The sequence below is a fragment of the Antennarius striatus genome, chromosome 4 (genome assembly GCF_040054535.1).
Source record: "Antennarius striatus isolate MH-2024 chromosome 4, ASM4005453v1, whole genome shotgun sequence".
Lineage (NCBI taxonomy): Eukaryota > Metazoa > Chordata > Actinopteri > Lophiiformes > Antennariidae > Antennarius > Antennarius striatus.
In genome coordinates this window covers 5,443,551-5,469,760 of record NC_090779.1, presented here as the reverse complement: position 1 = coordinate 5,469,760, position 26,210 = coordinate 5,443,551, and the positions used below count along the sequence as shown (strand labels likewise).

Genomic DNA, 26,210 nt, shown 5'->3' with positions numbered 1-26,210 from the left:
ACTATCTTGTGATGCGTTCACGGGCAGCGGAAATATAAAACTCGTCCGAACACAGTTCGAAGAGGTTTTTACGGTCATCGATCCCTTGTGTTTATTTGTTTGTTTGTTCGTCTGCTCAAGGGATCTCAAAGAAATCGATAATGGGCTTTGATGACACCTTATGCAGGGGAAGATCTTTGGTCAAGGAAATGTTGATTAAACTGAGTTGTTGATCCGGGTTCGGATTATTTTTTTCCTTTCTTAAAGACAGTGACGTAGGACCTTTTCACGTTTTACCAATATAATAAAAATAATCACAAAAAGCCAATTGAAATGTAACGCATGGTAAAGAAATTACACTGCCTTCATGATTTTATCTCTTTATTTTAAAAGTGAAACATAGGACATTAGATGGCAAAATGTATAAAAGGTTTAATAAAAACGTTCATAGTAATGTTTTATTATGAAGTCTAAATGAGATTATTTTTATTATTGTAGGAGTTCCAGTGCGCCTGTCGTCAATAGCAACTGTTGGACAGTATTTACCATCAGCGGTGTTCACACGGTGATTGTTGGTTAACTGATTGAATGGTTACGGTGAATAAACCATTTTTATAATAAACCAGAACCTTAGTATGCAAATATGTTTTCTGCTGTATGTCCCAGCTTCTCCAGATTTGGCAGGCAGGCATACTGGATCATTGGTGGGGGGCCACACAGGACGACCAGGACATCGGAGGAAGGAGCAGGGAGGTGATCCCTGATCATGTCATAGGTCACAAATCCTGAACTGTAGCCCCAATCTTCAGGAAAACAAGAAAGAGAGAGAGAAAACCCCCCCAAAGATATCAACATTCTTTTAAATGACTTTGAAAATCAAAACTAGTCTTCCAGACTAGTTTTGAGTCATTTGCTGTTTTTATTTACAGCCACACATGTAAAACAGCTTCAGTCTTCCATATTTCTTCGATGCCATGAGATCACAGGACTTCCCAAACAGCAGCTATATTTTCACTGCCACCCCTTCACTACTCCTCCATGAAACGCTCATTGCATCTTCTCTCCATTCGTGCCCTAGCAATGGGACGCCACATGCTGAGAGGCAAGAATAGCCCAACTGTTGGGACATTCACAAGCTGAATGAATCACCATGAAAATTAAATGAAATAAGGAGTATTGGGAGATTTTTTTTCTTGTGGTTTCATCCTTCAATAGTCATCTGGACCTCCAAGGAGTCTGGCTAAAGAAAAGTGAGGCTCTGGTAAACCTCAAATCCTGAGAAGGGGTTTATGTGCTTCTGCTCTGTGTGGAACTTATGACAGACAAAACAGAATACAGGCAGCAGGCCTTCAATGCAGAGATTATCAATCCATACTGTACTCACTAATTTCCATTTGCTTTCAGGATTATGTAAAGGAAGATACATGTGTTACACTAAGCTACTGTAACACCTGGTTGGAACTATCTCCTGCTCAGCCTGGATGGATTTGCCTTCATTTGAAGACTGTTTGGTTCCCAGCGCTGAATATTTAGCAAGATTAGAGAATCACATTCACCAGGAGCTTATGTAAGAAATAAGCACCAGTCCTTCACTGTACATATCTTGTTCTGTTTAAATTTAAAATTATTTTAATAGGTCAGATGATGAATTGAACACTTGGATTATTTTTCTCAGTGAAGGTGTGGCTTGTAAAAGTTTAGGTTATATTGTCAAATAAAATAGTATAGTATTTACTGTACACTGTAGAACATCTATTCCAGTGCTACATTTTTCTCTGCCGATATCAAGTAATTACCCCTACATCTGATGTAAATCATATTTTCAGATACAATTTTTTTCCATGTGGTTATTGTTTACTCTTTGTGAAAATCTGATGTCAGTTTCAATAATAGTGGTTGTAGATTTATTAAACTTCAAGACTTTCACCTCCTCCAAGTCGGTTAGGTTTTCGGCTCTATTTTTTGCCCCCACCAGTGGTTCAGTTTAAAGTAACCCTGGTGGATAAGTGTCACAGAGACCAAAGAAATCTGTTCAAGTTTGGATCAGATCTAAATGACATTCAGATGCACAAATACAATTCTGATACTGACCATCCATTAATTCTTAACCGTATATAATTATGGAAATACACTGACTGCGTACCCTAGTCAAAGTCTTTTCTGCCACCCTGAGGTGTACTTATGGAAAAAGTAAATGAACACTTCTGCAATTCTACACCTTCTCACATCAAATGTGAAATTATCGATTAGGTTTGATATAACAGGTCGATTTAGATGTAGACAGAATTATTAGCCTTAGTCTCTCTAATTCCCTCTAGTTTTTCATCATATTTTAAATTAATGAGTCCTGTCTGACCGTACACAAAACATTACAAAAAAAGTTGCTTTTACTACGGTGCCATTTGACACAATAACACCCAAAGTTCTGATCTGAACTTCTCTGTCTGCTGCTGCGAGAGTCAGATTGATATTAACTAGGTATTGATTATGGCTGAGTCATCAGCAGCAGCTGGGCCGGTCCATCCTGTGGGGCTCTGCTGCGTCTCCCCCCCCTCAACCTGTGGTGCTTCTTCCCCCCCACCCCCTGCTGCGTCTCCTCCTCCCACCCTCTGCTGTCGCTGTGTATTGTCTTACCCTGTGAAGGTTTGTCCAGTGTGAACCACACTTTAATTTTGTCAGAGTGGTTCTTCTTCACCTCCTCCAACTCCTCCCTCAGCAGGATGTCTTTCTCAGTCTGAAAGGTGAGAAAGTGAGAAATGTATTCATCTATTAACAAACTGTAATATCACATTAATGCTCTTTAACAAAGATACACACACACACACACACACAGTTTTCCTCAGACAATGAGGAAACTCGTAGCTGACCTGGTTGGCGAATATGAGAGAGCAGCTGGTGTTGTCGGTGGGGTCTGATGTGATTGTACGGATTAACTGCAGCATGGGGGTGATACCTGAGGAGGTACAGGGTGTGGTCAGACCTGTACCTGTACAACAGGTACAGGTCACACAGGCTACATGTTATGTGCTTATATGACAGACAGACAGACAGACAGACAGACAGACAGACAGACAGACAGACAGACAGACAGACAGACAGACAGACAGACAGACAGACAGACAGACAGACAGACAGGCAGGCAGACAGACAGACAGACAGATGGATAGATGGGTAGATGGATAATTGTTTGGGGTAGTAACCCAATAACCAACCTATGACATGTGTACCTAAACATGATCAGACATATAGCAAAGTGTAATCACACGTAACATAAGTTAATGTGTGATTTTATAGAACTGAATATTGTAAACCTTTATTACAACTGAGGTTTGGTTCTTGGGTTGGTCAAAAGTCACAGGAGGACTTTATGAAACTCTTCAGTACCACTTGTGGAGCTGGTTTACTTTTCCAAAAACATTTGTGTTCAAGGCACAGTCTTGTTATACAAGACTGTGCATGTGTGTATGTGTGCGTGTGTGTGTGTGTGTGTGTGTGTGTGTGTGTGTGTGTGTGTGTGTGTGTGTGTGTCTGAAGAATCACCTTGTCAAAAAAGCAAAAGCATATTGTAATCAGCAAGTGTTTCAGCCTGCAGCTCCTCTGTGATGCTCTTCTGAGTAAACTACACACATTAATTCACAATCGAGCGACAGGGAATGTGATCAAACCTGTTCCGCCAGCTATCATCCCAACGTGCTTAAACCTACGAACTGTGGGCTCTGACTTCTTGTCTGGTCTGATGGAAAACAGACCTGATGAAGAAAGAAGGCTGAGAATCAGCATGTGTGTGTGTGCAGCTTGATACACACACACACACACACACACACACACACACACACACACACACACGCACCATTTCCCTTGTACAGCAGCAGTCCATTGGGGCCTCTAAAGTCGATGGTCTCGCCGACAGCCATGTTGTCCAGGTACTGGGACATCTTTCCCCCCTGGGGGAAGGATGGGTGGCAGTTCTTGTAGTAAACCTACAGGAGGGGCAAAAAGGGAGCAGCCATCAGCCTCTCATGAGATCTGTGCAACTCATTTCCTCTACTGGGTATTTAATATCAGTTGTGGGTCTTGTTAGCACACAGCTAACAGTTAGGTTTCCTGCTACCAAAATGTTTGTAGTTTGACAAAGAGAATCCAAAACTTAAACTGTTATACATGTTTTAAATTATTTCTCAAGTCATGACAATGACTTATTGTCACTTCATATGTGGGCTATGTAACTAATATACTATATATAATATACTGAGGAGGTGCCCTCAGAATGGATCAATTAATATGAGGAGTTAAAACATCAAAATATTTTATTTTGTTTTGTTAAATACATTGTTGTTTATTGTTAAGAGCTTACAGAGAGGCATGAACAGCATTGTGTCCACGGTGGGAGAAAAGTAGATTACGTTTATCAACAGACTCAAGCTTATCGAGGGTGACAATATCTTAACTAATAAAATGATCAGTAACTGAATTATTAGCACAAGAACGTTTAAAAGACAGAAAGACGAACAGACTTAAAATGTTATGAGCATGAAAAAGATCGCTGTGAATAAACAATCCACCCAAACATGTGCGTGTTCTGCTGTTGTTTGTGTCTTTACCTTGACCACCAGGTCTACATATCCCTGGTCTTCATCACTGGACACTGGGGTGTAGGCTCTCACTACCAGAATGCCATTCACCTTGGCTGACAGGTACACGTGCTGCCCTAATCCCCAAGACGGATGGGAGTTGAAGCAGAGGAGGGTGGGGGAGGTGATGTGAGGCCACAGAAGGAAAAACATGGAGGAGTCACGAGGACCATCCTGTGATACCAACAAAACAATCGCCTCTCTCCTCCCCAGGGATGCTGCTGCTGTCTAACTCCAGACTGGGACTTTTAGGAATCCTTCACTCATGACTAGAGGTGACATCACTACATGTTAGTGGATTTTAAATTCACCTGTAGATAAAAGTTTACCTCTTCTTGTCCCTGCAGTTAAATGTGTGAGCTTCACTGTGTGTTACTTGCAGGGTGTGCGAGTGAATATGTGAATATGATTGACTGAGACGAGCATCACAAGCAGTTTGGGAGCTAATCCTGGTTCAGTGTTAAACCTGACAGGATGTGGTGCACATACCCAGACTGGACTAAACAGTAGAACTGGAGACATTTTCAACACAGTTAAAGTAATGCAATGGATAAAAAATAATTATTTTTTTATATATATATATATATATATATATATATATATATATATATATATATATATATATATATATATATATATATATATATATATATATATATATTCAGATGAAGAAAGAGTTTCAGTACCGACTGGCAGTCCAAGGATGTGCTTTGCAGATGGAAGTCCAAACCGAAACTTCTTTGTATCATGGCTGATTTCCTGCACAAGGGGAGAGATTGTAGATATGAAACACAAAAATACAGAACATACACTAAAACACTATTGATCTATCTGTCTGTCTGTCTGTCTGTCTGTCTGTCTGTCTGTCTGTCTGTCTGTCTGTCTGTCTGTCTGTCTGTCTGTCTGTCTGTCTGTCCGTCTATCTAGACCACTTTCATATACAGGAGATTCACCTGATATGTTTCATAAGTTCAACATCTGCTAAGAACTTTAGTGCAGATCTCAATCTCTGCTTCCAGGTAGGTGCTACATTATTATTCCCGCACACAATTTGTGATGGAATATTGTGTGTGTCTGTATGTTGTCTACCTGTTTGTGTATAAGGGGAAGGGAATATTTGACTGTTGTATCCTGCAGAGTGACAGGAAGCTTCTTCTTCTTCTCCCCTGCAGGGCCTCCCACGAGGATATACAGTACAGTCACTACCAGCACAGAAACAGCCACCACCACCGGGATCATCTGTAAGAAATAAATCACACACACAACGACAGTTTAATGTCTGGGTTGTCATTTTCTACAACATTAATTCACACTATGTAAGAATCAAACGTGACACAAACATGGAATGCTGAGGATCCAGTGATTGGTTGCATTTAATATACAGTATACTGTATATATATATTTTAAAAAAGTCGACACAGAAAGAAGTTGGTAAGGCATATTTTCTGTTTAAGTTATGTACCAGGAAAGAAATGTGAATGGAATCCACTCCTATATCCCCTTCCTCATAGTGGAAGATAAGAAAAAAGGAATGGTTAACACTGTAGATCTAAACTACACAAATATGGTCAAATCAAAGCAGAAACATGGTGAACTGAAAACATAAAGTTAAACTGATTCTCACCCAGCTCTGATCCATAATCCTGACTTCTCCTCACACAACCTGAGGGACCAGAGTCCAGGCACAGACAGGCCTGCAGCTCATCAATGCTCAAAGTAAAGGTCCTCTGACAGGGGGGGGCGGGGCTTCCTGCTGGGGTAAAGGTGACCCACGGTCCAGAGCACCAATGGGACGACAGATCTATCATGACACTACTGTACCTGCTGCACACATAGGAGGAGCGGGGCCCTGAGATCACACCACTGACGGGGCCAGGAGCCGTCAGATTACATAACGGGGACTGACAGAAAGTTAATTTTTTTTACTGAGAGGCAGTGACGGCTGTCTTTGCACGTTCAGACTAGCAGCTAGGAGTCACGTAGGGTTGCTGTACTATGTTACGTTTGTGTTATTACTGAATGTTATTCATCAAAAATTGTTTATTTTATTATATAAGTCTGTTATACTATCACTCACAGCTATTGTTGACAATATTATAAACAAATATAGTGTTAATACTATGTTTTAGTGTGCTATAAACTATTTATTAAATGCCAAATATTGGTGTGGTGCCAAAATGAATAAACACAAAGTATATTTATCTGACAATTAGCAATAATCAAACAGAAAACTTACAATCCTAGCTAATTAACATTTGCTAGTTAGTTTTTTGACACAAAGTGGGCCTTGCTATCATCTTAGCATGCTAATATTTGGCATTTAGCAATAAATAAAAATACCCAACATTGCTCGATCACCAAAATTTCTCTTTGGCACTAAATACAAAAGTAGACCTACAATCATAGAATTCTGGCCTACATTAATTTCATTCATATATGATATTGTATTAATGAATTTCATTCATTAATACAAACGTAAAGAAGGATTAACTATTTGAGGATATTTAGTTACAAACCCAAAAATTGGTGAAATGACTAGAGTTTGGACCTCATGAAAGTGTTTTCTACGCACCCATAAATAATCAACAGTTTCATGTTAATCCCTATGATAGTTGTCGAGTGGAAAATCAACATTTCAACTTGTCATCTTTTCCTCTTACAAACTGATAATCTATATGACAAGGCAGTCAGTCGTAGAAAAGTGAGGTCAGGCCAGTTTAACCAGGTGTAATGTATAGGTAATTCACATCGTGTCATTCATCATTCAATATTTCTATGATATTAAACCCTGTTTTGTTCTGTGACACAGACACTGAAAGAAAATCAGGAATCAAGAACGACAAACGTTTTGTTAAAATGCAAATGTATTTCATCCTGTTAGGAATATTTGTTCCTTTAATAAATTTAACTTTCCAAACCGAATCTCTGAAATTAAAGTTTGGACATTTCTGGGAATCACATCCAATAATCAAGACAAAAGTGAAATCCAAAAAGCAAATCTGACACACTTCTGTTCAGAGGCCTTGTTCTAGTACGTTACAACCCTCTCCCACTATAGTCAGTGTCACCACTATACAGGTAGTCTTCATCATTGGAGTCCATGACCATCAACACTCTGGGTTCCTCTGAGCTCTTATGGTCCACCACAGGATTCTGCTGGTGGGACAGGATTCTGCTGGTCGGGGGCACCACAACAGGGTTCGCCATGTCCACGTCTACTAAAGACAGAATCACACAGGATCAGGAAGGAGGTGTTCACTACATTATCCTGTTTCTCAGTATTAAACAACATTTTATTATCTAGGACTCTAGTGATTGACACTATAATGAGTGATCTGTGTATTAACTTTGAAAGAAATCTCTTCTCATATTTTAAAGTGCACACATCAGAATAGATTAGTAAGTCAGGGCCATCATGAACAACACCAGCCACCCCCTCACACCACCTTCTCAAAGCAGAGGAGCACCTTCAGCAGCAGACTGCTGTCACACAGCACCTCCACAGAGGGGCTGAGGTCCTCCTTCGTGCCCCGTGCCATCTGCCATCAGGGGGTACAATGACTCTCTCAGGAGGAGCGGGGGGGAGATGGCGAGGTCAGCACATGGTTGAATGGAGGGAATGGGATGTCAGCCTGTGCTGCAGTGTAGTGGGGCCAAGGTGTTGTGATGTTCTGATATTAGATCGTGACGCCTTATATTTTTGACCATTGTGAGATAGATATTAGATATATATATATTAGATATTAAATATTAGATGTTGTGATATTAGATAGATATCAGATGTTTTCATATTAGATAGTGACGCCTTACATTGTAAGAAGGGTGTACCTAAACCACTATGTCGGCCTCCTGCTAATTTTCACTTGCACTTTTTATTTTTTTTATGTTATTTTATTCAGTTTTATACTGTCTTGTGGTATGTCCTGTGTCATCAGTGTTATTTTCTCCTGGTGTTTATCCAGTATTTATTCATTATGTAATGCCTGAGCAGTTTCCTCCGGGATTATTAAAGCATCCATCCGTCCGTCCATCCATCCATCCATCCATCCATCCATCCATCCATCAATCCATCCATCCATCCATGCATGCATCCATCCATGTAGAGTGCACCTGTGTGAGGGTAGCACAAATTACCAAGATGTTAGGACGTTGTTCCTACAGCCGACATGACAGATTCGGTTTGGATGAAGAATGCGATTAGCCTGACTGTGAGTTTGTTGCTTTATATGATGATATCCATGTATAACAATTAGCTCTAGTTCTTACAGAAAGGATTTCTGATCCTGATTTTTAAAAAAAGAAAAGAAACAGAGATCAGAACCTATAACCTCCTGTTACAGGTACACTGTAGAGTAAAAGCTCCCATGAACTCAGAACTGAGGGTGAACACGAGACAGAAAAATGTGCCCCAGCATCTGAGTAATAAAAAGATTTGACCAGCAGTTTGACACTCAGTAATATAAACCACTTCATCTAACTTCTGAACATTTGGGAAAACACTCAGATTCATTGATCAGGAGGTGATCGGAAGAAAGTCAAAACACAAACAAGACTTCTTTCATACGGCACTAAGAAAGGAAGAGAACAAGCAGTCTTCATTAAAATAGACCCTGTAGTACACACACACACACACACACACACACACACACACACACACACACACACACACACACACACACACACACACACACACACACACACACACACACAAACACACACACACACACACACACACACACACACATACACACAATATCCATCCATCCATCCGTCCTCTAATCAACACTTTATCACCACTTTAGTGGACCACGGGGAGCTGGAGCCTATCACAGCATGCATAGGGCGTGAGGCGGGGGAAACTCTGGGCGCGACGCCAGTGCACTGCGGAGCTACACAGGGATGTAGACCACCATGCATGCACACACCGGCCAATTAACCTGAAGCGAATGTTTTGGGAGGCGGGAGGAAGCCGGAGAACATGCAAAGTCTACAGAGAGCGGGACTCAAACCCGCAACTGCTTTGCTCTGCGGCGACACACAACATTATTATAGATAACTATAATAACATAGTTATATATACTACAACCAAATATCTCTCAAATACAATACAACTTACAATAGCAAGTCCTGTGACCACGAGCCCTGGCCTTTAACACTTATCCAAAGGTGTCAAATCAAATCCACTAAACTTGTAGAACGTTCCTTGACGACGTTTCAAGGTGTCTTCGCAGGTTTTCACGTCACTTGTTTACTGCTTTCCAGATACTATATTATCTTATATATCATTATTAGAGTTGTGGTTAATCTTCGCCTTTTGTCATCCAGTTTCCCTCTGAGGAACAATATTTGTTGGTTATTTTTTAGTTGTGCTCCCTACCCACTGGGCCCACTCCACCTTCCACAGTCTGCTGTGTCACCAGTGGCTGCCTCACACATTCATAAACTGTTGGATAACTTTGCTTATTATTGAGTCTAATGGCACCACAGGAAAAGCAAAATTTTTTTTTGTTAAGTTGTGCTTATGTTCAGTCTCAGGACTACTTAATTAAATGAGAAAGAAAAACCAGAGGGGATAGAGAGACTCTAAGACCAATAATCCTGTCTGCACTGACATCGAAATCGACCTGTTTATGTGAAAATCTAAAGTGTTTTTCCTTAAAGTTCGGTGGACTTATCTGATGAGTTCACGTTGGATGTGAGGAAGTGTAGAATTGCGTAAGTGTTTATTACACGTTTCCATAAGTACACCTCAGGCTGATAATGAAGAAGGTGCACACAAAGTGACAAAAACTTGACAAAAACGCCCAACTTCCTGTTATCTTAGTGCCACATCATCACATGACTTTACTGTCAGTGCTGCTGTCATCAGCCCTGGCATCACTCTGTCATCATGAGATCATTGGACTTGAAATACTGCCCAATATAAGTGTATAATAAAATATAGACTTATTAAATGACATTTTCTTTGGATTGCTTTGTTACTAATCTGTCTACCTGATTTTCTTCTTCTTTTCCTTTCGGCTTTTCCCTTCAGGGGTCGCCACAGCGAATCAATTTCCTCCATCTAGCCCTGTCCTTTGAATCCTCTTCTCTCACACCAACTAACTTCATGTCTTCCCTCACTACAGCCATAAACCTCATCTTTGGTCTTCCTCTAGGCCTCCTGCCTGGCAGTTCAAAACTCAGCATCCTTCTACCAATATATTCACTGTCTCTCCTCTGGACATGTCCAAACCATCTCAGTCTGGCCTCTCTGACTTTATCTCCAAAACCTCTAACATGTGCTGTCCCTCTGATGTACTCATTCCTGATCCTATCCTTCCTGGTCACTCCCAGAGAGAACCTCAGCATCTTCATCTCTGCTACCTCCAGCTCTGCCTCCTGTCTTTTCTTCAGTGACACTGTCTCTAGACCAAACAACATCGCTGGTCTCACCACAGTTTTGTACACCTTTCCTTTCATTTTAGCTGAAACTCTTCTATCACACATCACACCTGACACTTTCCTCCACCCGTTCCATCCTGCCTGTACACACTTCGTCACCTCTTTTCCACACTCTCCATTGCTCTGGACTGTTGACCCTAAGTACTTAAAATCCTCCACCTTCTTGATCTCTTCTCCCTCTAACCTCACTCTTCCACTTGGGTCCCTCTCATTCACACACATGCACTCTGTCTTACTGCGGCTAACCTTCATCCCTCTCCTTTCCAGGACAAACCTCCTCCTCTCTAGCTTCTCCTCCACCTGTTCCCTGCTCTCACTGCAGATCACAATGTCATCTGCAAACATCATAGTCCATGGAGATTCCTGTCTAACCTCGTCTGTCAGCCTGTCCATCACCATAGCGAACAAGAAGGGGCTCAGAGCTGATCCCTGATGCAGTCCCACCTCCACCTTGAACTCCTCTGTCACACCTACAGCACACCTCACCACTGTCTTACAGTCCTCATACATGTCCTGCACTGCTCTAACATACTTCTCTGCCACTCCAGACTTCCTCATACAATACCACAGTTCCTCTCTGGGCACCCTGTCATCAGCTTTCTCCAGATCTACAAAAACACAATGCAGCTCCCTCTGGCCTTCTCTGTACTTCTCTATCAACATCCTCAAAGCAAATACTGGATCTGTAGTACTCTTTTTTGGCATGAAACCATACTGCTGCTCACAAATGTTCACTTCTGCCCTTAGTCTAGCTTCCACTACTCTCTCCCATAACTTCATTGTATGGCTCATCAGCTTTATTCCTCTGTAGTTGCCACAACTCTGAACATCTCCCTTGTTCTTAAAAATGGGCACCAGCACACTTCTCCTCCATTCCTCAGGCATCTTCTCACTATCTAAGATCCTGTTGAACAACCCAGTCAGAAACTCTACTGCCACCTCTCCTAGACACTTCCATACCTCTACAGGTATATCATCAGTACCGACTGCCTTTCCACTCTTCATTCTCTTCAGTGCCCTCCTCACTTCATCCTGACTAATCTTTGCTACTTCCTGGTCCACAACAGTCACCTCTTCTAGTCTTTGTTCTCTCTCATTTTCCACATTCATCAACTCTTCAAAGTACTCTTTCCATCTTCCCATCACACTACTGGCACCTGTCAATACACTTCCATCCCTATCCTTAATCACCCTAACCTGCTGCACGTCCTTCCCATCTCTATCTCTCTGTCTTGCCAACCGGTATAGATCAGTCTCTCCCTCCTTACTGTCCAACATAGCATACAAGTCATCATAAGCTTCTTGTTTGGCCTTTGCTACCTCTACCTTCACCTTACGCTGCATCTCCCTGTACTCCTGTCTACTCTCCTCAGTCCTCTCAGTGTCCCACTTCTTCTTAGCTAACCTCTTTCTCTGTATACACTCCTGTACCTCCTCATTCCACCACCAAGTCTCCTGATCTACTTTCCTTCCAGATTACACACCAAGTACTCTCCTACCTGTCTCCCTGATCACATTAGCTGTAGTTGTCCAGTCATCTGGCAGCACCTCCTGACCACCCAGAGCCTGTCTTAACTCCTTCCTAAAAGTCCTGCAACACTCTTCCTTTTTCAGCTTCCACCATTTCGTCTTCTGCTCTGCCTTTGCCCTCTTCATCTTCCTCACCACCAGAGTCATCCTACACACCACCATCCTGTACTGTTTGGCTACACTCTCACCTACCACTACTTTGCAGTCACTGATCTCTTTCAGGTTACACCGTCTATACAAGATGTAGTCTACCTGTGTGCTCCTACCGCCACTCTTATAGGTCACTCTATGTTCCTGCCTCTTCTGGAAGAAAGTATTCACTACAGCCATTTCCATCCTTTTTGCAAAGTCAGCTACCATCTGTCCTTCTGCGTTCCTCTCCTGGATACCAAACCTGCCCATCACATCCTCATCACCTCTGTTTCCTGCACCAACATGTCCATTGAAGTCCAACCAGAATTTCTCCTTCTCCTCCAGCTCACATCCTACCTGTGGAGCATACCCACTAACAACGTTGAACATCACACCTTCTATTTCTAGCTTCAGACTCATCACTCTATCCAACACTCTTTTTTACCTCCAGGACATTCCTAACAAACTCCTCCTTCAAGATAACTCCTACTCCATTTCTCTTCCCATCTACACCATGATAGAACAACTTGAACCCTGCTCCTAAACTTCTAGACTTGCTACCTTTCCACCTGGTCTCCTGGACACACAGCATGTCTACCTTCCTCCTCTGCATCATGTCAACCAACTCTCTACCTTTTCCTGTCATAGTTCCAACATTCAACGTCCCTACTCTCAGTCCTATACTCTTGGTGTTCCTCTTCTCTTTCTTCGAGCGAACGCACTTTCCTTCTCTCCTTCTTCGACCAACAGTATTCCAATTTCCACCGGCGCCCTGTAGGTCAACAGCGTCGATGGCGGTTGTTGTTAACCCGGGCCTCGACCGATCCGGTATGGAAGTCATAGGTTTGATTCGCATCTTTGATTTCGCAAAAGTTTTACGCCGGATGCCCTTCCTGACGCAACCCTCTGTATTTATCCGGGCTTGGGACCGGCACAATAAGACCCTGGCTTGTGTCCTCTTGCGGCTACATTAATCTGTCTACCTGATTTTACAGATCCTAAATTGGCCAAATCCCAATTTAACCCCTGGACAGACTGGTGTGTGTTATGGGAGGCATTTGGACTGCTCGTATGACTGAACATGCAGCTTTTGGACTTGGAATGAATGGACTGAATTCATCATGATTACACATTCTGTCACCAGTAAAACAAAGCCGTTTGTTTTCTTTTAAAGAGCCTCTCCCATGCTGGCTCTTGAACTTGACCTCATTTTCCACTTCAGTTCTTGTTCCCACGTCTAGAGTGTGCTGCCAGTGGACTCTGTGATCTCTGACGTTTGCAGTTACTCATTGTAATTACAGTCAATAGCCACATGAGGGCGCTATATACCTGGAATTTTCTTTCATCTAGTCGTTCACTGCCATCACTATCGGTTGTTCTACATGATGTGTGAACTTTTAAAAACAGTTCAAACATTCTCAAACAGACTAATCTGCTGCTGACTCCTGATCCGGTGCATCAAAGCTATAATCATTTATAGCTTTATCAAGTTATTGCTGTTTTATCTGTTTGCACGTGTCCTGGCCTGGGAGAGGAGACTGAAAGATAACGTGGTGGATGATTTCTTTTGCAGCGATGGTGACAAAGGCGGGAAAACCACAGCATGAATTACTGGATACCTTTATGTGAACATGTTTATCAGAGTGTATTCTGACAAACCAATCCCTTGCCCACTTAAAAAAAAAAGAGCAGCAAAGAGGAATGCAAGCAGATTTTTAAAATCTGAAAATGTATTTTTGTTCTCCCAGATGGCACCTTTGTTGTTTGAGTAAACTCAGCAAGTCTTCAGAGTAACTATCATTTCATTGGCCTATTTATAATTTGTTGAGGCATATAATCTGAGAAGATGGATTACAAGACTTATCTTTATTCTACAGACACTTCACAATATAAAACAAATATCCATCTCAGCGGATGGAGGTTCACATCACAGTTTTGTTTACTGGAACTCTCACAGAATGGTGGTTTACCCACTTGGACTCTGTTCCTGTGTAAGCATGTGTTATTTTTTGATTATTGTTCAGTAATGAAGAAAAACTAACCCTGGCCTGAAACACACTTCCCTGGCGTTGTTATCAGAGAAACACAAGGCAGAAGGGATGTTTTTCACGAGTGTGTAAATGGCTGTTAACACTCAGTCCTACCTTGATTCAGGTAGGACTAAATGCTATATAAGTGGTATATAAATGTTCTGCCTGCAAACACTGTAATCACCTGAATTTTAATACAATCCATTGATTAATATGTCACTTAAACACAAAAACAACTAAGAGGAATTTCATCTGAAACTGAGTTTATACCGTTTGGAGTCAAATTTGAAGAATCTTTCAAAATTCCTGAATGTAGATCTTTAAGAAAACTACTACTAGTTAAACACTATTTTACGAAAAAAATAATTAAATATTATTAATTGAAAGGTTTGTGTTTATTGAGTTTTGGGACTATAACACAAATGTGACGGTTCTGGAATACATCCAGTGTTGATGATGTAAAACAAAAATTACAAGAACATACCTTGACAACCAGTACAACAGTAAAACCGTGGGAGGGGCTGTGTTCTTTGTTCACCAGTCAAACAGGGTGGAGCTCATTCTAATAAATGGGTTCCTCCCAAACGACTGGTCTGCACACGTGGATGGGCGGAGCCTCCAAGCACTCACGTAAGCAAGAAGAAGAGTTACAGTGGAGGAAAAGCTGCAGGTGAAAAGCATCACAGCCCCCACAGGAGCGCGTGGAGTGAAAGTGAACCCGGGAGAAATGAAGCCCGTGAAAGACAATCACACACAAAACACAACAGAGAAGAGAGGATGGAGAGGAGTGAGTCTGAAGCAGGAAAAGAGAAGCCCATCAGGAAAACAGAAAAAAAAAAAGGTTTCCAGTCATTAGTCATGAGAACAAAAGAGTTTCAGTTCTGATTTAGCGAAATGTATAAAAACACACACATTAATGTTGAACTGTGGAAAAAAATGAAAGCACAGATCAGGATTGACGTGTTGAATAAAAGAAAACAGAGGATGTGTAAGCAGAGCTCAGAGTCAGACAGAGAATGAAAGAAAAGCCTGTTTGTGCTCCAAACACCTGTTTGTCAGGTTTTGTTGTTTCCACCAGGACCTATTTGTCTCTCTGGGAGTGATCAAGATGAACAGAAACACCCTGAACACACACTGTGGGAGGAGAATGTTTAGAGCCGTTTGTCTGTGTGGATAGCACACAGGATACACTCGGCAAGCATGAGGATGAGGACAACGATGGAAAAGCTTCCACCAGTTAGATGCAGACAAAGAGTTTCATATTTTATTTCAGAGTCTTTGCGGAATTTACAACTATCCAGTGATCCATACATGAATGTGGATAAGCTTTAAAATCAGCTTTTAACACATTAGAATCCAACACTAAATCAAAGGTTGACCTAGAGGTACTTCCTCCTGTGTCCTCTAAGGACAGTGTGGAGCATTTTTCTGTTACTGTTTTAGTCAAGACTAAAAGTAGTTTTTATGCTTAAAATCAAATCAACTATTGTCTATTATTGTCTATTATGTACAACAGTAGTGTATGAGAGTGTTTCTCTAGGCATTGAAAATAGGCACAGCACAAGAGAACCAGTATTAAAGCAACACACACACACACACACACACACACACACACACACACACACACACACACACACACACACACACACACACACACACACACACACACACACACACAGCCCAGACGTGTTGCAACAACTCCGTCATTGGAATGACTGTTTAATGTCAACGGCATTATTTCAAGTTCAGTTATGTGACAACCTGATGATAAATCATTTAAAACTGAAACTAGAATCTTAGATTTAATAGTGTGGAAATTACTGATCAGCAGTTCAGCATGAAAGTGTTGATCAGTCTTGTGGTTCTGCATTTTATTATTATCTTAATTATACATCACAATAACATAAACTCAGTGTGAAACCAATCAAAATCAATGAAACTTAATTTTTTTGCTTCATATTTTGAGAAAGAGACATTTTATTGAGATAAAGACTGTAGCATAAAGACTGTAGAACAACAGCCAGTTTGAGTATGTCTTCAGGAAATCTACAAACCACGCTATGGCTGTCACTGATTAATATATAACTTTAAAGTTACACAACTAAATGTAGGAAGCGTGAACTATTTGTTACCCAGAATCCTCAAACAGAACTAGGATTGGCTGTTTCCCGTTGACTCCTGTCTGTGATGGGCTGATATATAGTTTTGTCAAAACTGATGTTTTAATTATCTTTAAAAACTGGGTAGCAAGGAAAAGAGAGCAGAACACTGAACCCACATAAATCTCGCAGCTCACCAATGTGAGACAGACGTGACAGTTTGTCCCCTCAGAGACGTGGACGTGTGACTCATCTGTATCAGTTGTTTTGTCAAAGCTTACACATCATTATTTATTTTGCAGGATGGAAATGAGTAAACATGTGTTGATGAATCCTTAAACTGAACCTATATATCAGTCAGTACTCCAGTGTTAAATGTCTCACTGCCATTCTAAATGCCGGTGACTCTTGCTATGTTTGGGCTGGTGACACCACTGATTCTGACTCCACTTTGGTGGTGATGTTGGGGGGGGGGGGTAGCCAGATGGTAGCCACTGTGGTTCCATCTTTTTGACTTACAGAACTCAAGACCAAACATGCACGTCACTGCAGAAGTAATACAGAATGATAATGCAATCGACCGACCGTACGATGCCACGCGTCGCTGCTCGGCTGCATCTTCCTGCTGGTCTCTGAGACTGTCTGTTTGAGTGTCCAAACCCATCACCACCTGATCATGGAGGTCTGCAGAGAAATTGAGAAGTGTGTTGATTGGGATTTTAGGAACCTTTATTTCAAAATATTTGTCTACTTCATCTTGGTTGATGTTCATTTTATATCTGAGTTTGGTCATTTATTTTAGACTTTGGCTTTTGTCTGGTTACGATGTTGGTATTTTTGGGGAGGATTTCTTTTTAAAGTGTACAAATTTAGAGGAAGTATGAATTAAAATATTTGGAAATGAAATAACATGAAAGTATAACGTGCTTTCCAAAGAGCAGTCCATCATTTATGAGAAGGTTGCTGGTTCAATCCCTGGCCCCTTGGCTGTGTAACTAAAAGGAGCATGAAGTTGCTGGTATATGGGTCCAAAAGCCAGTATCAGTGATTATATGGGAGTGTGTCAATGCCTATGATAACGGTAGATGGATTTTGTCCCCAAAACAGAATCATTGATATGCTCTAATACGTATCAACCTCATATTGAACAATCACACAACACCACCTTGGCAAGGCAACGCAAATTCAACCACAGCTGACGCACATCTCACACATTAAAGTTTAAAACAATAAAATATTCCAAGCTGGGTGACAATCACTGAACACACTGTGGATGTACCTGCATGGCTGATGAAGGTCAGTGCAGCACTGAAGCCTCGATGCGTTATGCTGTTATCAGATGTGAAGCGCAGAACCATGAGGTTATGGTAGGACAGGACGTGAGGAGTGACGCTGCCACCGCACAGCACGGCTAAATTAACACATCAGAATAAAACTATTACAGTCTGAAAGCACAGACAGATTTAAACATGTAGAACAAGTCTTTGTTTTACAAGAAGGATTAATTTAGAAAAAAGTATTTTTGATGTGTCCATTGTACCAATTTCCTCTGTTCCTTCCACGTCTCCCGTCACAGTGAGGGAATCGTACAAGCATCCGTCCGACTCCTCCAGGTCAAAGTCAGCAAAGTCAAGCTGAACCCAAACACACCCGTCACGTGAGTTACTGGCGAGTTTGTCACCAGAGTCATATGTGTAGAGTCAGAGGAGTCAGAGGAAGACTGTGTGTCACCTTAACAACATGACCCCGTGGGGCGTAGACAACCCACCGCAGGACGCAGTCGTTACTGTAGGACTGTGGGTAATTTGGGCTGTGGATAGCAGTCTGACCTTCTATCAGAACAACAGACCCGCATCCTGATGACACACACACACACACACACACACACACACACACACACACACACACACACACACACATACACACACACACACACACACACACACACACACACACACACACACACACACACACACACACACACACACACAGAAATAAATCTTTAAAATTCGAATGTGAACAACAAAAGAAATGGAACGACTGACTGCTAATGTTCTGAGACTCATGATAGATGATTAAAAATGTTTAAAAATCATTATGTTCTGCTTTTTTGTGACATTTTACATGCTGGAGCACCACAGCCTAAATATGGCACAGACTAACATTTGATGTGTGTAGCTGTGTGTTAATAGTGTGTGTTTATACTGCTAAATTGTGTGTGTCTCTCACCAGGATCAAGGTATCCCTGAACAGCACGATACCTGATGACAAATCCACTTCCTGCTTGGTTAATGTCAGAGGAGAAGAGTAGCGATGTATTCTGGGTATTGCTAAGGAACACTGGTCCTGGAGGGACACTTCCACAGAAGACGCCTGTAGAAAGAGAAGGAAAAAAGAAGAAACTAGAGTTCAATATGTTCTGTATGTGCACCTTGTTTGTGTGCACATATTTGTGACATGTTATTCTATAGTTAAATACACGTGTACTTATACCTGTATTTTACCATTTTACTGTTTAGTATCTCACTACAGTGAAACAATTTCCAAAAGATCAAATTGCTGCTATAGCCGCTTTTGTTCAGTTTGGTGCATTTTAAAAAGTTACTGATTGAGATTAGAAATTCCAGATTCCAGACGGAGATTTGTTTGTCAGTGAATTTTTTTAATGACAGTCAGACTATCGTGGGATTGTTGCTTCTTGATGACATAATGAGGAAACTGAGCTGCTTTGTTTATGCTCTGTTGTGAGGCGTTTAGTCTGCGTATGAAGCTCAGCTAACCATGACGACTAACCAGCTATTCTAAATCTGAATTTAACTCAAAGACTTTCAATTGTTAGAATTCTTGAAATTCTACTCCAGAAATGAAACAGAGTTAATAATGTTAAACTGTTCTTTGCACCCAGTTGTTGCCTCTGATAAATGTCTAGACAAAATTAAAACTCATTGTGTTTATGGGTGTTCCTGTAAAACTTACCAACAGGCTTCAGGGTCCCAACTGAAACTGAGAGTTGATCATAGCGACAGTAAGAATCCTCTTCCAGATCAAAACCATCAAATTCCAGAAGAACAGTAAAACCTGGTGGAACGCTGATCCTCCACACACACAGCCTGCAGACACACCGTTCGCCCAGATTTAATGTCAGTCACAATCATTTCATCATACATTATCTCTTTGAATAATTTCCTTTTTTTCAGTTTTCTTGTGTGTCACTCACTGGTTGTTGTCATAGCGATCCCCAGGGAAGGCAGGGTTTCTGATAACCCCCTCACTGTTAGTTATAGGCCCATCTTTCACACTACAGAGTCCTGACACACACACACACACACACACACACACACACACACACACACACACACACACACACACACACACACACACACACACACACACACACACACACACACACACACACACACACACACACACACACACACACACACACACACATACATTCATCATTGAAGTATGATGGCAGAGAGGTGAACTAGAGCTGGTGTGAGGAGAGGAACTCACGTGACCGAGTTGTTTCCTGCTGATCAGCTAAAGCCAGCAAGAAAAACAGAAAGCTTGGTCACATCAGCTGTCAAATGGATATGCGTCTCATGTCAGCATGGCACAGTTTGAGAACAAGCTGGCAAACTATGGCCGGATTATCTAGAATCCGGTCATTTTTAAACTGTGTGGATACGAGTTGATTAATAGTTTAAGATGAAGTCCAATCAGCCGGATGCATCTTCTGATAACGTCGACCTCACTCACCCTGTTTCAGTTTCCTCTTAATCCAGGGCAGCAGCAGCCTGATATCAGTGAAAACCCCTGGAGTTCCTCTTCTGCTTGGGTGGCGGCTGCTATTATTTCCCCAGCTACGACCACATCCCTTCCCCCAGGAAGTTACACCCAGAGCTATCCAGCGACCCCCACCTGAACCTACAAGACATACCAGAGGACCCCCGGAGTCGCCCTGCCAGAAAGGGAGAGATGAAGGCAGGAGTAAAAACACAGCTTCCAAAGAGATGACTGATCACTGCTCCAGTAGCTCATGTTGAACACAGCTCTTGAGTTAATTGTGGAATATGTTAAAAACATGTAGCATGTGTTTTCATAACCTGGCAGGCATCTTTTCCTCCTCTCTCTGGTCCAGCACACAGAACGGTCATGACTGGTGGAGGTCTAGCAGCTCTTTGATTCTGAAATGAACTGCTGACCGTCTGCAGGACGTATCTACATCTGGCTGGATCCACCAAATCCAGCTGGACCTCTCTCAGCACGGCGGGAAGACGGCCCTCTGGGAATAAAGTAGAATCAACAAGTGTTCTTTGACAGTATAATGTGTGAGATAGAGGACTACTTACTCTCCCTCACTCTGCCCCAACCACCCACAATGCATCTGGTTTCTGAGGAGATCCTCTCACCAGGCAAAGGCAGACATATCGGGTGCACCCAGGCTCCTGTTGGTGACAGGTGACTCAAAGAGTAAGCAGCACAGTATAGATAAATTCACCTTTATACATACCAAACTGCACAAAGCATATAGAAATATAAACCTGCCCAATTGAATGTGTTGTTCCAGTTCAATCAGAGCGATGTCGTAACTCATGGGCAGAGAATGATGGTACTTCTCATGGACTGAGACAGACTTGATGAGAAAGACCTGCTCCTCTTTATCACGTAATCTCTGGTCAAAGTCTCCTACCACCACCCTCACGCCACCAAGAAACTCTCTGGACAGAAAAGAAGACATTACTGACTTATAGCACAATGAGCAAAGTGAAAATTGTGGCACAAAAGTGAGAACTGTACACAAGAAGGTAACAACAGTACTTTGAGAGGGACGTGAAACAGTGAGCTGCTGTCATTATCCAGCGATCGCTCAGAATGGATCCTCCACAGAAATGAGAGCCCCTGCTCTGCAGGGAGACCTGAGCCGAGGTAAACATTTATAAACAAGGTAAACAACATGTTCACAATGATAGCTACAAATGTAAACCTAACGCAATAGACTAATAGACATATTTGAGTATTTATTTACACGTATGTCACTCATTGGTTTTAAAATCTTAATTTCCAGGTACCAGAACTAAAGCAGGGAAGAGATACATGGATCAAGAGTCGACAAAACAAGCATGATGGTGACTTAACACCTAAAACCATAAACAACTGACAAGCAGAAAAATTAAAATACAACTGAAATCACCAATAATCAAAAAAATACTCAACAGTCCTAATATACAGGACTACATTAGCCATGGTATCAAAGCAGAGGACTTTCTAATGCGACATTCCCAAGAAACTAAACTGATTTACCTGAAAATGGTTAATTTTTGTTTTGTGCCCCCCCCCCCCATGATGTTTCTTCTTCTTCTTTTCCTTTCAGCTTTTCCCTTCAGGGGTCGCCACAGCGAATCAATTTCCTCCATCTAGCCCTGTCCTTTGAATCCTCTTCTCTCACACCAACTACCTTCATGTCTTCCCTCAGTACATCCATAAACCTCCTCTTTGGTCTTCCTCTAGGCCTCCTACCTGGCAGTTCAAAACTCAGCATCCTTCTACCAATATATTCACTATCTCTCCTCTGGACATGTCCAAACCATCTCAGTCTGGCCTCTCTGACTTTATCTCCAAAACCTCTAACATCTGATGTACTCATTCCTGATCCTATCCATCCTGGTCACTCACAGAGAGAACCTCAGCATCTTCATCTCTGCTACCTCCAGTCTTTTCCTCAGTGACACTGTCTCTAGACCAAAAAACATTGCTGGTCTCACCACAGTTTTGTACACCTTTCCTTTCATTTTAGCTGAAACTCTTCTATTACACATTACACCTGACACTTTCCTCCACCCGTTCCATCCTGCATGTACACGCTTCTTCACCTCTTTTCCACACTCTCCATTGCTCTGGACTGTTGACCCTAAGTACTTAAAATCCTCCACCTTCTTGATCTCTTCTCCCTCTAACCTCACTCTTCCACATGTACTCTTACTGCGGCTAACCTTCATTCCTCTCCTTTCCAGGACAAACCTCCACCTCTCTAGCTTCTCCTCCACCTGTTCCCTGCTCTCACTACAGATCACAGTGTCATCTGTAAACATTATAGTCCATGGAGATTCCTGTCTAACCTCGTCTGTCAGCCTGTCCATCACCATAGCGAACAAGAAGGGGCTCAGAGCTGATCCCTGATGCAGTCCCACCTCCACCTTGAACTCCTCTGTCACACCTACAGCACACCTCACCACTGTCTTACAGTCCTCATACATGTCCTGCACCGCTCTAACATACTTCTCTGCCACTCCAGACTTCCTCATACAATACCACAGTTCCTCTCTGGGCACCCTGTCATCAGCTTTCTCCAGATCTACAAAAACACAATTCAGCTCCCTCTGGCCTTCTCTGTACTTCTCTATCAACATCCTCAAAGCAAATACTGCATCTGTAGTACTCTTTTTTGGCATGAAACCATACTGCTGCTCACAAATGTTCACTTCTGCCCTTAGTCTAGCTTCCACTACTCTCTCCCATAACTTCATTGTATGGCTCATCAGCTTTATTCCTCTGTAGTTGCCACAACTCTGCACATCTCCCTTGTTCTTAAAAATGGGCACCAGCACACTTCTCCTCCATTCCTCAGGCATCTTCTCACTATCTAAGATCCTGTTGAACAACCCAGTCAGAAACTCTACTGCCACCTCTCCTAGACACTTCCATACCTCTACAGGTATATCATCAGGACCGACTGCCTTTCCACTCTTCATCCTCTTCAATGCCCTCCTCACTTCATCCTGACTAATCTTTGCTACATCCTGGTCCACAACACTCACCTCTTCTAGTCTTTGTTCTCTCTCATTTTCGACGTTCATTAACTCTTCAAAGTACTCTTTCCATCTTCCCATCACACTACTGGCAACTGTCAATAGACTTCCATCTCTATCCTTAATCACCCTAACCTGCTGCACGTTCTTCCCATCTCTATCTCTCTGTCTTGCCAACCGGTATAGATCAGTCTCTCTCTCCTTACTGTCCAACCTAGCATACAAGTCATCATAAGCTTCTTGTTTGGCCTTTGCTACCTCTACTTTCACTTTACGCTGCATCTCCCTGTACTCCTGTCTACTCTCCTCAGTCCTCTCAGTGTCCCACTTCTTCTTAGCTAACCTCTTTCTCTGTATACACTCCTGTACCTCCTCATTCCACCACCAAGTCTCCTTATCTACTTTCCTTCCAGATGACACACCAAGTACTCTCCTACCTGTCTCCCTGATCACATTAGCTGTAGTTGTCCAGTCATCTGGAAGCACCTCCTGACCACCCAGAGCCTGTCTTAACTCCTTCCTAAAAGTCATGCAACACTCTTCCTTTTTCAGCTTCCACCATTTCGTCTTCTGCTCTGCCTTTGCCCTCTTGATCTTCCTCACCACCAGAGTCATCCTACACACCACCATCCTATGCTGTTTGGCTACACTCTCACCTACCACTACTTTGCAGTCACTGATCTCTTTCAGGTTACACCGTCTACACAAGATGTAGTCTACCTGTGTGCTCCTACCTCCACTCTTATAGGTCACCCTATGTTCCTGCCTCTTCTGGAAGAAAGTATTCACTACAGCCATTTCCATCCTTTTTGCAAAGTCAACTAGCATCTGTCCTTCTGCGTTCCTCTCCTGGATACCAAACCTTCCCATCACATCCTCATCCTGATTTGGCAAAAGTTTTACGCCGTATGCCCTTCCTGACGCAACCCTCTGTATTTATCCGGGCTTGGGACCGGCACAATAAGACACTGGCTTGTGTCCTCTTGCGGTTACATTCCCCCCCATGATGTTTCTGAGGCCTGAAAAGAGACTTTTGAAAATGGCCTCCAGAGGTAAAGTGGTACCCTTGTGTCACTGATTAAGCAAGCAAAACATATTTCCTTTGATAACGACAGTTCATCATCGTTCATGGCTATTGTGGATCCAGCCTTTTACATGTATGCAGACATAAATCATGGTGGAAACAATAGAAACAAAGACTTTGTTGAACTGCCCGCTTTTTCTCATGCTGTGGACCCTGTTGAGTTTATTAATGCCCCATGCCCCACTACAGAGATATTATTGTGTGGTGTTGCTTTGGAGCCACCAATGACTGACCTGGTATTCATCCAACAACGTAGGATGAATACCAGGTGTAGAGAGCAGGCCTCTTCATTCATCAGTTCTTTTCTTCACGGCCTGTAATTAAATGTTCATAGTTTGGAGCACAAGTTACTACGGAAACCACCAACGTAGTGATGAAAAGAAGGAGTTAGTTTGCGTGAATTCCTTAACAAAATAAAGATGACTACGACAAGAGAGAAGTGGGGTTGAGCACTGACTAGCCACGGGTGTGATCCGAATGCTGCCTCCACACCTCCAACGATCCGCACAGACCGAACCATGGGGCTCCACACCTGAGGAATCCCACACTTTGAACCTGACAGACAGACTGAAATCTTCTCAGGTGTCTCACTTTCATTCTGTTTAATGTCTCAACAGCATAAAGACCACAATCAAAGACTTATTAAATAATATCTGCCTCATCTCTTTTGAAATCCACTCACCTGTTTGCGTAGCATTGTTGCAAATCCAAAAGCAGATTGTCAGCAGAGGGGCAGAGGTCCTCATCACTAACAGACAATGACAACAGCTGAAAGAAGGCAGACTATCTACTTTAATGACCCCACCATGAGGGAAGGGATTCTCCTTGACAGGAAAGTAAAGGAGGATCTTTCAGCGGTTGGTCAGTGGGTTTTCACGTCACAAAAGTGTTTGTGCCCTCAGCACTGGTGTGCAGTTTGGAGTTTCATTCCTGACACAAAGACAGAGGCCACCTTCTAAAAAATGGTCAAAGAGGGGAAACAGTCGTAAAGAGAGTAGCTGTTACCATCAACATGTGGACACACGCTGACGTAAATACAAATTGAGCGAATGAAAATGGCAGAAATTTAACAACACATCCTTGTTAATCTCTGAGGCTGCAAAGCAAAAAAAAAAAAAAGAACATTGTCATTTCCATCACAAAGAAGAATTTAAGTGTGGGTTTGAACATTTACTGTCTCTGAGAAAGCCTGTGAAACCAGACAACCCATGATGACCAGCAAAACACCGGGAGGCGAACTTTTATAATGGAGCTAAGAAAAGAAACTTTGACTTCTTTCATTTCATGAAAATCCTGTGTGTCTGGGAAGTGAACAGAGTGAGCTGGACAAGAGGAGAATGAAGGTAGATGTTTTAAATTAGCATGATTTACACCTAAAGTGATGTGTTGAGGTTTGTTTTTTTGGTCACATTTGCATTTTTTTAATCATCACCAACACATTATATGGTATGATTAAAAAGTCTTTATAC

The 26,210-nt window shown here is 42.1% G+C and overlaps 2 protein-coding genes across 2 annotated transcripts; both read right to left on the bottom strand.

The window, feature by feature from the left end:
* Positions 1-353: 353 nt before the first annotated feature.
* On the bottom strand, positions 354-6,339 carry cyb5r2 (cytochrome b5 reductase 2). The gene is made up of 9 exons (XM_068313332.1): positions 6,235-6,339; positions 5,700-5,849; positions 5,297-5,369; positions 4,581-4,687; positions 3,830-3,959; positions 3,645-3,728; positions 2,847-2,932; positions 2,614-2,713; positions 354-782 (listed from the first exon to the last, which is right to left on the bottom strand). Exons 1-9 carry the CDS (start codon positions 6,247-6,249, stop codon positions 610-612), a joined length of 918 nt encoding a protein of 305 aa, XP_068169433.1. The 5' UTR covers positions 6,250-6,339; the 3' UTR covers positions 354-609.
* Positions 6,340-7,482: 1,143 nt separating this feature from the next.
* Positions 7,483-25,438, bottom strand: LOC137593395 (ovochymase-2). Its single transcript, XM_068312060.1, has 15 exons — positions 25,424-25,438; positions 21,670-21,767; positions 21,397-21,569; positions 21,201-21,296; positions 20,955-21,133; positions 20,608-20,809; positions 20,362-20,388; positions 20,063-20,153; positions 19,822-19,955; positions 19,075-19,218; positions 18,577-18,701; positions 18,386-18,479; positions 18,125-18,256; positions 17,431-17,529; positions 7,483-7,828 (listed from the first exon to the last, which is right to left on the bottom strand). The coding sequence occupies exons 1-15, from the start codon at positions 25,436-25,438 to the stop codon at positions 7,647-7,649; spliced, it is 1,791 nt and encodes a 596-aa protein (XP_068168161.1). The 3' UTR covers positions 7,483-7,646.
* Positions 25,439-26,210: the final 772 nt, after the last annotated feature.

Coding starts and splice junctions, on each gene's coding strand:
- LOC137593395 (XM_068312060.1), bottom strand. Junction 20,154..20,361: donor GCAGGAAACAACTCGGTCAC/GTGAGTTCCTCT, acceptor TGTGTGTGTCAG/GACTCTGTAGTGTGAAAGAT. Junction 19,956..20,062: donor GATCGCTATGACAACAACCA/GTGAGTGACACA, acceptor GTGTGTCTGCAG/GCTGTGTGTGTGGAGGATCA.
- cyb5r2 (XM_068313332.1), bottom strand. Junction 2,714..2,846: donor CTCTCATATTCGCCAACCAG/GTCAGCTACGAG, acceptor CTCACCTTTCAG/ACTGAGAAAGACATCCTGCT. Junction 783..2,613: donor ACTGGACAAACCTTCACAGG/GTAAGACAATAC, acceptor GTTTTCCTGAAG/ATTGGGGCTACAGTTCAGGA.